Source organism: Arachis stenosperma, chromosome 7 (genome assembly GCF_014773155.1).
Source record: "Arachis stenosperma cultivar V10309 chromosome 7, arast.V10309.gnm1.PFL2, whole genome shotgun sequence".
NCBI classification, from domain to species: Eukaryota; Viridiplantae; Streptophyta; class Magnoliopsida; order Fabales; family Fabaceae; genus Arachis; species Arachis stenosperma.
Window position 1 is genome coordinate 14,021,733 of NC_080383.1, and position 13,555 is coordinate 14,035,287.

Here is a 13,555-nt window from a genome sequence, read left to right on the forward strand (position 1 = left end):
GATTTTTCCTTAGTTGTGCCTAGACAAACTGTCAACTTTTTAGGCAATAGCAACTTGCCAAGTTACTTGCCCAACTTAAAGATAAAATGCTAAAGGAAAATAGCTGCATTATATGAATTTCTGTGAACTTAAATATGTACCATATATAGTACGTACATTCTTTCATTATTATTATTATTATTATTATTATTATTATTATTATTATTATTATTATTATTATTAATAAGTGAATAGTACATATATTTTTGTATTATTTTATATAGTTGTTTGATTGGCACTATTCTTATTATATTACATAAAAATATAATTCTATATTGTTCTGTGATTTGTGTCATTGTTATTATTATTATTATAAGTCTTTAATTTAATGAGTATATATTTATTTTTTTATTTTTCAGTAACAAAAATAGTGAATAAAAATTAAAAAATCTTTGAATAAATAATAGGTAATAAAAAATGTATATAAAATATTATATATTGAAAAAGTACTCTCTTGATAAATTTTATTATCTAAAATTATTTCAGAATTTTGATAGTACTTTATGGTTTATCATATCTTATTCACATCCTCTAATATGAATGAGGTTGATCTCTATTATTAATTCTTTGATTATCTAAATATATAAATCGCTACAACTATTGAGTTTTGAAAAATCTTTAACAGGGATTCCAAATGGAACCCTTTGTCCCTCCTTTCTTTATCTTCTTTGGAAAAGCCACTCAGAAGTGACCGCTTCGGGTGTATTTGTAAAATACGTTGGAGAAGATAAAAGTGCGTTTAAATACTTTGAACGTTATTCTTTGATGTTTGGCAATTTTTTTTCTTTGAATATCAACATGATTTTGCATCCCAAAAATTCAATCACTAGAAGTAAAAAATTATAACTTCTGCGTTTACTCAACGTGATTGTGCACTGTTTATTATTTTAATTTTTTATTATATTATTGTTGCTATTAAAAATAATAAATTAAATAAAAAGTTAATTATAAATATAATAAAAATATAACTAATAAAAAATTAAAACCTAAAATAATAATAAAATAAGATTATTAAGAGTATTTAAAAAAATATTAATTTTTATTATAAAAAATACATAAAAAGTTATCATTTTTATATATTATTTTTAATTTCATAAATAAATATTAATTTTTATTATAATAATAAAAAATTATAATATATTAAAATAGAGTATTATAAAAAATACTAAAAAATATAAAAAAATTAAATATACTTAAAAAATAATATTATAATTTAATATTATATTTTTTTAATAATTAATTAATTATTTATATAGAAGTGATTTTAACTAATATTATTCAAACAATATTTATTTTGTCAAAATTAATTTTAGTAAAAATTACTAAATATAAATCATATTGCCACAAATTTACTTCTACATAAAATCAATTTTACAAAATCACTTTTATTCAAACGACAGTTTGACCAACAAAGAATCCAAACACATTCGTATGGCTGAGAGTAACTTCCTTACCGAATCCCAACATATCTTCATTGTCCGATATCACTTGAACCACTAGCCATATTGCAAAATCTCGTGCAAATGAGAAACTGTAACAATAGAAGCTACCTATAAACACTAATACAAAACTGCACAATAACAATACTTAACTACCTACGACTCAATTGTTTATGTAGAAAAAAAATACTGGTATCGTAATGGTATAATTTAGAGAAACAATTGATTTTATAATGTAATTTATCCTATTTTGAGATACATCCAATGATAAAGATAGAAAGTTGGTAAAACTTAATATTAACTAGATAAATAACATAATATTTATTACCTAGCAGTGTAAACAAAATAAGTAACAAGGATAAAAATATAAACAATATAAAATTTGCATAAATTGATAAATATTAAAGTTATTTTATTTATTAAAAAAATCCTATAAACATTTAGAATACAAATAATTTTGCAGTAAGAATTTTGAATGTATCACACAAAAAGATGTACTCTTGAACTCTCTGTGACTTCATTAATGAACTAAGAATGCAAAATCTACCTTAAATATTTTGCTATTGTTTTGTTATTGCCACTCCAACAGAGTTGAAGTAGGCACTAGGTATGCCCTCAATGAGTTGACTCGGTGGATAGACTACCATGATGAAATGGATGAGTTGTAGAAACGTTATCCAAAGAAATTGGATATGGTTACACAAGTGGCATGACCCTAGTGGAGGAAACGATTTTGACTCCCGCTTCTGTGTGGATCAGATTCCAACGAAAATCTACCTTCTTTCCAAGTCTCTCAATATTATTTTTGCTTCATTTGTCATCACAATTATCAACTATTATCAGCAGAGAGATACAAAGAAGAGAACGAAAGAGAGCAATTCAATTGAACTCAAATAGTGATGGCTAGTTGCAACATGGCATCAGCTGCATCTGGATTTGTGCTGTCAGCCGGCAACGTAATCTCTTCGTCTTCCTCTTCGAGAGTCACTTCTACGGCGATGTTCCCTTCAAGGTTCAACAACAACAATAATGGTGGTTCTTTTAACAGGCTTGTTGTGAGGGCTGAAGACGAAGCTGCTGCTGCTTCTGCTGCACCTGCAACTGCAACACCACCGGCTGAAGGTGAAGCTGTTGCTGTTCCAAAACCAAAGCCACCTCCAATTGGCCCCAAGAGAGGAACTAAGGTTAGTTTTAATTAATTATTTTTAGTTTGTTACATAATTTAATGTTCAATTTCTTTTTGTTCGGTTATTCTTACTTCTTAGTACTGTAATAAAATTTACAAAAGTACATGAAAGATTTATAGATTATATAAAAAATGCTACGCTCAAATTCAGTAGCCAAATCAATCATTATCTATTATTTTCAACATGTATTTTGTATTTCAACGAATATACTTTGGTGGATGATTCTTGACATACACTTAGGGTAGTAATATTATGAATCAATTATTAGATAGATTCGTCAAATTGAACACTTTTGTTCAGAGTGAAGTTTTTATTGGACAACGTACTCTTAACGAGTAATTCTGATCCAATTTAGAATTTCAGTGCATGAAAATTAATGTTAGTGTTGAAATTGTTGATATTCTATTCAATAATTAGTTTAATTGAGTTGATAATCTGGCTTGATAACTTTTTTTTTGAAACTTGAGTGATCTGTAGTTAAAACTTTTTATCTTTTTAAAGTCTTGAAACTCTTCACATAATAAGCTATTTAGCATGGTGGGATTGATGTAACAATTTTAGTACATAATCTTAAGAGTTAAGACATTTAATCTATTATAAATCCACTTAGATGTTTATTGATTTTTGTGGCTTTATTTGATATGAGACTTCATTTTTCATATATAGATCATAATGTAGACTAATAATAACATGCGTCTAATTTTTGTTTGCACTCATCATCAAAACAGGTGAAGATTCTTAGGAAAGAATCGTACTGGTACAAAGGCTATGGTTCTGTTGTTGCTGTTGATCAGGTTATTACTGTTCCTACTCCAAATTACACTCAAATTAACAATTAACCACATGCTTGATTTGTATTTCTAACGACATCAAAATTGAGTGACTGATATGATGATTAAAATTTGTTGACCACTAAAGTGTCTGCCTAAAATGTTTTAGAGACTGATTTGGATATTACTTTAGAACGATCTGTGCAAATTGCTTAACTAAGTTTATGTAATTGGTTTCTCTGTAGGACCCCAAGACTCGCTACCCTGTTGTGGTTCGATTCAACAAAGTTAATTATGCAAATGTATCAACAAACAATTATGCACTGGATGAGATTGAAGAAGTTGCATGATTTCATTTTAAGTTTGTAATTTTGACAATTGTCATCATGCTATTGCAGCAATTAGTTTAAGAATTTTTCATCTCAAAAGAAAAAAAAATTATGTATCATATTTTCTCTTGTATCCATCACCCTCTAGTCCTTATAAATTACATTGTGTGTGCAATTGCTCATGATTTGAATTTATTTTTAAATTAGTACATAGAACGCAAATGTTATACAATTTTTAATAAACTATAGCATAATAACTTATGTAGTATAATACAATCATATAGTATCATGAAAATTAAATTTTAATAATTTATAATATATATTAAAGTATTTGTTTGAGTAGATTTTTTATAAAATATAGAAAAGAAAATCAATTTTTTATTTGATTTTGATAAATGAATTATATTTACACAAAAAAATATATAATTACAAAAATAATATATTTATTGACACTCAAACAAAGTTTCATTTGACTTAAATACATTTTACCTCACTAAATATTTTTTATGGTTGAATAAAATTAAAATAAATCCAAAAATTTTTCGTAACAATTTTTTTTAATATTGTTAAATATCAATTAACTTTACAACTTTTAATTTTATTTCTAATTAAAAAATCTTTAAAAAAATATAATATATGAACATTTGACTTATAACATGAAACATATAAAAATAAAATAATATTTTAATAAACAGAGTTAATAACAAAAAATAATAAGATAGTTTTTTCTTGTGAAATAAATTACAACTTAAAAAAATGCTTATATAATAATAGGGTAATGGATAAAATATCAATCTCTAGTGATCTCTAATAATAAAAGTCTTATATATCAATTTTTATATAAATATATAAAATAGATAATTTAATAAGTGGGACGATGATGACTCATCTTCTCATTTGTCCTTGTGAAATATAAAATGTGTTGAAACATGAGAGTACATATTTAAAACATTAAGTATACAACTTTTGAGAAAGAATAACTACATAAAAATAATATTAGGACTCTCTGTAATTTTTGATAATTTAATTAATAATTACGAAAACTTTTAATAGTTCTGAACTTTCTCCACCTATAAAGATGGGTCCAAATAATTTAAGAAGATTTTGAGGTGACCCAAATTGATGTATTTGATCTATAATTATTATCTAAAAATACTAGAAATTCCACCAATAATATTTTTGTGTTAAGTAAAGACTATCAAACAATGAACATAGTATATATCTTTGCGCGTAATTTTTACTTTTGAAATAATACTTTTATAAATTAAAGACTATTGCTATCTAAATTTTAAATAGATAATAAAAATTATCATTCAATATATTTTTTCATTTACTTTATTAAAATTTTAGTTGAAGTTCTCATTTTTATTTTGGAAAAGAACAAGATGGAATATATACAAAACTTTCTATTTTATATTTTTAAAATACTTGTTAGGACATTCATTAGCAAAGTCTATAATAAATTTTTTTAACAGTAAATTTATTATAAATTCTAAAAATGTTTTTTTTTCTTTTTTTTTAAAGATATGGTATATGTTTAACCGGCATAACCTACGCCAAAAAGATCCAAGTTTAAAGTTACAATTTTGATTGAATAGTAATATATAATATCTTAATATATCAACTTCTAAGAAAGTTGTTCAAATTATCTAATAAAAAAATTATCTATTATAATTTTTTTGTGTGATTGAAAATAACATAAAAAAAGGACCTAAGAAAAAGAGTAGGACTCCTTTCTAATAATAATCTCTAAACTATTAGGGAGTAGCAACCACTCCACGTACACCTGCTTGTTAAGAGCAGCAGTCTTTGCCATTAAATTAAATCAGCCACTCTGTTTGCTGTGCGCTGAATGAGTACTACCCTAACTGTCCAATTACGCTGGAGCATCTCTTTGATTTTGTCAAGCAAATCAAAGTCAATCCTAATCATGCTGGTTGTGTCTCGCGAAATAAGAAGAAACGCATCAAGATTATCAGTTTCACATATGATCTCTTTGCACTCGCAATCCCAAGTCATAACAAGCCTTCTCCAAATAGCATGAAGCTCACAGCAGAGAACACTAGAAAGAGGCATATTGGCAGAACAACCTTTTATCCAAATTCCCATGTTGTCTCTAATAATACACCCAAAACAAGCTAATTGCTCATTTTCAAAAACACTTACATCGCAGTTCACTTTACAGACATCCATCGGAGGTGATTCCCAGTTATATTGCAAAGAGGAAGGAGTAATATGTTTTTGGGTGGTAATGACATTGGAGAAATCTCGAACAACATGCTTAGCCAAGTGAACAATTTTCTCCCTACTCCATGGATCATCTTGATGGAAGATGTCATTGTTCCTATCCCTCTAAATCCACCAAAAGGCCGCTGCAAAGAGGAACTCATTTTTGTTGAGGTTAGAACGAATCCAAGACACAAAATCCAAACCAGAATCCACAGCGATCATTCCCAAGTTTAAAATAATCTAAATTTGACGAGCTTTTTGACAAGTCCTAAAGCAATGGTTAATATCCTCTAGAGCAAGATAACATTTCTGACAAAAATCAGAAGTAGTAAGACCTCTTTGAAACCGGTAGCTAACTGTAGAAACTCCGTTGTTGAGGCAAAGCCAGAGCAGACACTTTATCTTCTCCGGTATTCTCAAGCGCCAAAGCCAAAGCCAATTTTCATTATCATTTCAGCCAAATTTCTTCTTCAATAGCTACTCATACCCGCTTTTAGTCGAGTAGGTGAGAGTATTTGAGTTTGTCCAAAACCAACCTGTTTTATCTCCTGCTTGCGTGATAGGATCAAAGAGCATCAAATCAAGTTTAATTTCTTCTGAAATCATTGTGCAAAGAATATCCCACCGCCAATGTCCAAGGTGCCAGACATTTTCTAGCTTCAAGAGAGAATCAGAAATGTGCACAAAAAGAACCAAAGGAGCGAGCGTTCCAGATGGTCGCCAAGCATGATACCAAAAGCATTGAGACATCCTGCCTATACACCATTCAAAACCATCATGAAACTTTTCTTTTGTCTTATAAATTACTCGCCAAGTGCTTGAAACATTATTAGAAAAATTGGGTGAAAAGTAAGAACCCCCAAATAAATATTTTGCCAACATAATTCTTACCCAAAGCTTGTTTTTATTATGCAGTAATTGTCAAACAAGCTTTCCTAATAAAGCAAAATTCACACATTGAGTATCTCTAATTTCCAAACCTCCATATTTTTTTGGAGTGACAACTTTGCTCCACTTGACCAAGCTTAAGCAATGCTCCTCCACCTTTCCCTTCCACAAGAATTGTCTAAGCATAGAATCAATCTTTTGACAAATCGAAGTAGGAAAAAAAATCACATGCATCTGGTAAATAGGAAGAGAAGAAGTAATAGATTCAATTAAGCAAAGCCTGCCTGCTCTGTTAAGGAGTCGGCCTTTCCAACTAGCCAGCTTATTCTTGATCTTCTCTAAAGAGTCCGAAAAAACAAACCTAGCAACTCGAGGATGATTAAGGTTCACCCCCAAGTATTTGCCTAGGTCACTGGTAAAAGGAATATGAGAAACACCAGACAACATTTCCTTCCTTCTATTAGAGATTTTTCTAAAACAAATAGCTTTGGATTTTTCAATGTTAACCTTCATACCTAAAGCTTTGCAGAACAACTCCAAGGTGTGCACGACATTCTGAACTTGATTTTTCTCCACTTTACAAAAAAGGAGGAGGTCATCTGCAAACATCAAGTGAGAAACTCTAGGTCCTCCTCTAGAAACAGCCACACCATCCCAAATACCCTCGTCAACTTGTTTGAAAATGAAGCACGCCAATCTCTCCATGCACAAAACAAATAAATAAGGAGAAATTGGATCTCCTTTCATGAGTCCTCTGCGAGGTTGGAAGCTATCCAATCTATTTCCATTCCAGAGGATGAAAAGATTTGAGGCCTGAACACAATTCATTACAAGCAGAATAATTAGAGAAGGAAAGCCAAAAGATTCAAGAGTGTGCTCAAAAAAATTCCAATCAACTCTATCATAAGCCTTTTCTAAATCAATCTTAAAAGCTATAGCTCCTTTTCTAGACTTTGTCCGCTTAAGAAAGTGAAGAACTTCTTTGTCGACAATAATATTATCAGGCGCTCCTCTACCATGAATAAACCCTCCCTGAGTTGGGCTAACAATCTCATCCAAGAAAGGTCGTAATCTATTAACTAGCACTTTAGTCACAAGCTTATAAATGACATTACAAAGGCTTATTGGCCGAAAATCTTTCAATCTAGTTAGAGGGTCGCACTTAGGAATAGAACCAATCAAAGTTTCCAACAAAGAATGACTTAATGTCTCTCCTAAGAATGATTTCTGAACAGTACGCCACACCTCATGACCCACCACATCCCAATATTACTTGAAGAAAAATACTTGAAAACCATCTGGACCAGGAGCTTTGAACGAGTTTATATTATCCAGAGCTTTTTTAACCTCCAACATTGTCACTGGTTTAGACAAAGTATCACAAGCATCTTGGCTAAGAGTTGGCATAGGAATTTCTCCCATACAATTAACCTCAACAGGCTCAGTAGAACAAAAAATATTTTTGAAGAAATAAACAACCTCTCTTTGCAAAACTTCCGGATCATCAGACCAGGACCCATCACTGACCAGCAACCCATGAACCTTGTTCGATTTTCTTCTAATGATGGTTTACATATGAAAAAAACTAGTATTTCTATCACCATACCGGACCTATTGATCTCTTCACTTCTGGTACCATAGCAACTCTTCCTGAGCCAACACTAGATTATATTCATCTCTCAATTCTTCTTATTTGTGCTTTAAAATCGGATCATCGTCAGCTTCCATTTTCCATTGGATACAATTCAAATAAGCCTTCGATTCCCTCTTTTTAATAAAAATATTGTCAAAGACCGTAGAGTTGAATTACAACGAAATTTCTTGAACCCCCAGCAACTTCCTATGGATGCCAAAATCTGTACTATCCCAAGGTTTCTGAACAATGGTCTTGTAATCAGGATGTGTCACCCATGCTGCTTGGAATCTAAAAGGTCGGTTTTCTTTCTTGACAGAAACTCCTTGACATCGGATAAGCAGGGGACAATGATCAGAGTGAGAACGGCTGAGAACTTCAACAAATGCTTCTGGAAAAAGAAGGCGTCATTCTATAGTACAGCAAGCTCTATCCAATCTCTTTGCAATTTCTTTGTTTCCTTGAATTTTACGAAACCAAGTAAACCGTCTCCCAGAGGTTGTCAGATCAAAAAGACCACAAGAATCTAAAGTGCTTGCAAAGATACTACTGCGATTCGAATAGAAATTATCACCTTTCACATCATGAATACTCAAAATATCATTAAAATCCCTTACCACCACCCACGGGTCCTGAATGCACAAGCCAATATCAAGCAGATGACTTCATAGATCTATTCTATTAGCGATTTGAGGGCTATCATAAACCGCACTACAAATTCATCTTCTCCCACCACCATCAATTGCCAATGTTACACATTGATTCATAGCCCAAAGAATTTTACAAGAAAATTTTAAATTAGCAGAGAGGAACTAAATTTCTCCTTTGTGCCCAACAACATCTACAATCCCTATAGGATAATAGCTTAATCTCTCCCAAAAATCTTTCATAGTTTCAAACCCGATATGAGTTTCCACCAAAATAAAAAAAGTTGGTTGATATTTTCGTACTAACTCCTTACAGTGCAACTGAGACATCTTATTTGACGCCCCCCTTACATTCCAACTAATAATATTTAAATGGTCACAATCCATAAAAATAAATTAAATAAGTAGAATTTTAATCATCCTACCTCACGTTGATGGGCCCCTCTCTCCAAGCTTCTTCTTTTGAACTTGCGCTACAGAACCATCATTCTTTTGTGGAGGTTGGTTCTCCGGATTTGTTGTTGCACTGGCTTTATCAAGCTCTATTTGTACTCGAGAATCCATTGACAATGCTTCAATAGGTGAGTTTTGAAGCGAAATAGGATGCTGCCTTTTGTGCCCTGTTTTAAAAAAGGGAGTGCTCTGATCCTTGAAAGCCACTTGTGCTGTTCCCAAAGAGCCAAGGGTGGATGGAGAATTCTTCTTTTTCTTGGACTCCATCTTTGCATTTTATGAGGACTTCACCTTTGCATTTGATGAGGATCCAACATGCATGTTAGTAGGCCTAATAGAAAATTTCTTACTCACCAAATTAGAGCATATTGCTACGTTGGCCTTTTTTGGTACCACTTTTGGACCTTTACCCACTTTTCCTTGCCTTTTCTACTAACCGTAACCCATTCACCCTCTTTTGCATGAGTATCTTTATCTATTCGTGCTTCTTGCAAATTATCATGTACAAGATCCACTGCTCCATGCTTCTCCATAATTGGAATTGATTTGGCATTAAATCCAAATTCAAAAGTTGAATTTTGATTCTTTACTGGGATTTGACTACCTTCCGCCGTTTTTCCGTTGTTATCCACCGAAAATTGTGACGGCAAATTTTTCTCCTTCACCGTGCTTTCCTTCTCAATGCCATTGTTGTTCTCTTTCGCACATTCTCTTGTTACGTGCCCAAAGTAGCTACATTTTTCACAAATTAAATTCAAGTGCTCAAATTCTATGTCATACATATGACCATCAACTTGAATTCTCTTTATGACTGGAAGTCCCAAGTTGATTTGCACACATACTCTTGCATACTTTTCCCTCTCCGCAGACTTTGTGGCTAAGTCGATGCGGATCGGTTTTCTAACCGCTGACGCAATCATTTTCATGACTTTTTCTTGATAGTAGTTAATGTTTAAACTTGTGATCTTTATCCAAACCATGGTAGACTCAAATGTGTTTTTACAAGGTCTGAATGAAGAACTCCAAGGTTTAACCGCAACATAACTGCCAATAATCATCCACGGTCTTCTAAGGATAACTTTTTCTCGATCCTCCAAGAGATCAAATTTGACTAAGAAATAGCCAAAACCGACATCTAGTACCTCATATCCTCCTTTAATTCTCCAGACACCTTTAAGCTTGTGTGTGATCGCTGTATAGCTAAAATTTTTTCCAAGAGCTTTGATCACGATGGCATCTTTGTAGGGCTTTGCCAATATCTCTTTTGCTTCTCCCATGAATGTCACAGTTGGTATCTCCGAGTCACCTTACTTGCCAACTACTGTAGCATCAAGAGAATCAGTAACCTCCAAAACTCTCATTGCTAAAGTACCAACAACTTTATTTCTGATGGATACCCTTTGACTTTGAGTCTTGTTATTGTCTCCTTTAGTGTCCTCCTTTTCACTTGATGTATGTCCTCTCCCGCTCTCCCCCTTATTACTTCTGCCGACATGGTCGACTACCTCACTATCTGCCACCCTAAAAAATTCTCCCCCACTCTCACCTCTCCATTTGAAAATTAAATTTTTTTTTTTCACTACTAAAGATTTGCCTATTACTACCCTTTCCTAGTTATTATAATTATCTCTAGGAATCACCTAACAAGATATCCTATTGAACTTGCTATCAATAAATAAAACAAGAATTTGATGATGGGGTTAGCGCTTATATTTCACAGTGAACTCTTGTTAGTTATAAAAGTTATTATCTTTCTACAGATGTAGAAATGTAGTGTACGTACGATCTTATTGGGTAATGAGTGTCCCACTAGAGACAAAATCAATGTTCACATGATGAGAGTATTATACGGATATGTTAATATGGGGTATTAGTGGTAATTATTTAACATAATCATGGGCTTCTAAGTTTGTTTTTTTTTTTTTAAGACAAAAAGATGGGTTTATCATATAGGCCGTTAATGTTTTTAAATAAAATAAACTTTTTGCTTTTGCCATAATTAAACTGGCATGTTTGTTTGTCAATTCTCTTTTGGTCAGTTTATAATTCCAGAAAAAAAATCAGCGAATTACAAATCTATTGTCAGGAGAATTTCTTGGTTGATGAGAAGAGATTGGAACATTAGCATAAAGCACACCTATAAGAAAGGGAATAGAAGAGTTGATCTTCTAACAAAGGAGAATTTGAATTCAAAGCCTGGGTACCATTTCATAGATCAATCATTATCTCATATTCTCAAACTAATCTTAGATGATGACTGTAGAAGGGTTGCTTTACTTCGTGTTATTTCTGTGATATAATCTTCTTTTGGGTTTAATAAAAAAAATATTAATTCATATAATAATGCAAGATATTTCCAGAACACAATAAATACAATAACTGAATCACATATTAGAAATTTTGTATATAAGGTGTTTCCACTTTTTATAATGGGAATCAAATTTTATTAAATTATGAAAATTTAATACTTTGAATAGCTAAGTCTTGGAAATAACTGTTTAAAATTTTAGCAAATATGAAATATAAGAAATAATGTTTCAGCTTCTTAGTTCTTTCTTAAATTGTTATTGGTTAAGAATACCGCTAGTGAGGGCATTTTTTCTTGTGAAAAAATAAAAGGGTATTTATTCCTAGTAGTTTTTCGGTGGTAATAGAAATTCCATGCAAATTCAAATGGTGAAGCAGCTTGACAACGGACAAGTGTGAGAAGCGAATTGAACCTCAATTTGATTCTTGTTTTGTGATAATATATAAAAAAATATTGTTTAGATTATTGATCTTCTTTATATTTATTTTGTATTTGAGCTAATATTATTATTAATTAATCTTCTATTTATTTTTATTAAATATGTTGATTTCTAATATTTTCTGTGATAATAAACAATTGTTTAGGGTTTGTATTTTCAAAAACTAAAATAAATTTCAAATCCGATAAATATATTTTCTCTATTTTTAAATAAGTAATATCAATTATTAACACTATATCTTTCACAAATAAGTTTCATTTAGTAAATTAGTGTGATATATTACTTTTTCTTTCATTCTTATATATATATATATATATATATATTAACACTACTCTAATCATCTTTGGAATAAGTGATGAGGGAGAATAAATAAATAAAGTAATTAGAAGAAAATTATTAGTATCATATATTATGCTACTCTTGGATAACTTTAAATGTATTTTTAATTTTTATAACTCTAATATATTTTAGGGTTTAGTTGATAAAGTTACTAATTAAGTCTTTATAAAAAAGGATGCAAAATTTAAAATTTTTAATGTATTTATTAAAATAAATTATTTAAAATTTTTTATTCCTAATAATTTTAACTTGTGTTCTTAAAACTCAAATTAGCTAAATCTTATATTTTAATTATTTTCATAATGCAAAAAATCTCGTCGTCTCTTGTGGGAGTGGGATATGATTCCCATGATATAGATTTGTTTTGTTTCGCTTCGCCTCATTCTACCAAAAATATTATTCGAAGGTCAGTTGAGTAAATTAATTAAATTAAACGTCTTTTTTTATTTTCCACGATTGCATGTCAATATGTTATACCATATTGTCGCGAAGCCACTATAACCAAGTTTACTTGTTTTTTCCTGTTAAAAATCTAAAAAAAAAAAAACACACACACACACAGTCCCACTAGGCCACTACCATCTCACTTTAATTAAGCCATCTAAACCCTCAATTAGATTTGGAAATGTTGCTAATCGATCACGTGAGCTGTTGCATTTGAACATCCACTGCAAAATGTTACCTCTGGTTCCCTAGCTAACGTACACACTTGTCACAATAAGAAAGCAGACACCGTATTTTTACACATATAGCAAGACAGTGGCTTCTACACGAAGAATCCGCCAACCTTTAAACCATTGAAAAATCAAAACAGGAATTACTTAAGGGGTCAACAGAGGAGAAAAGTCGAAAACA

General features: G+C 30.9%; 1 protein-coding gene across 1 annotated transcript; it reads left to right on the plus strand.

The window, feature by feature from the left end:
* Positions 1 to 2,273: 2,273 nt before the first annotated feature.
* Positions 2,274 to 3,949, plus strand: LOC130940511 (photosystem I reaction center subunit IV B, chloroplastic-like). Its single transcript, XM_057868664.1, has 3 exons — positions 2,274 to 2,662; positions 3,394 to 3,459; positions 3,681 to 3,949. Exons 1-3 carry the CDS (start codon positions 2,378 to 2,380, stop codon positions 3,783 to 3,785), a joined length of 456 nt encoding a protein of 151 aa, XP_057724647.1. The 5' UTR covers positions 2,274 to 2,377; the 3' UTR covers positions 3,786 to 3,949.
* The last annotated feature ends 9,606 nt before the right edge of the window (positions 3,950 to 13,555 follow it).

Excerpts from the sequence above, each read along its gene's own strand:
- LOC130940511 (XM_057868664.1), top strand. The coding sequence starts at position 2,378 with ATGGCTAGTTGCAACATGGCATCAGCTGCATCTGGATTTGTGCTGTCA. Across the intron at positions 2,663-3,393 it reads GCCCCAAGAGAGGAACTAAG|GTGAAGATTCTTAGGAAAGA; the intron begins GTTAGTTTTAAT and ends TCATCAAAACAG. Across the intron at positions 3,460-3,680 it reads CTGTTGTTGCTGTTGATCAG|GACCCCAAGACTCGCTACCC; the intron begins GTTATTACTGTT and ends GTTTCTCTGTAG.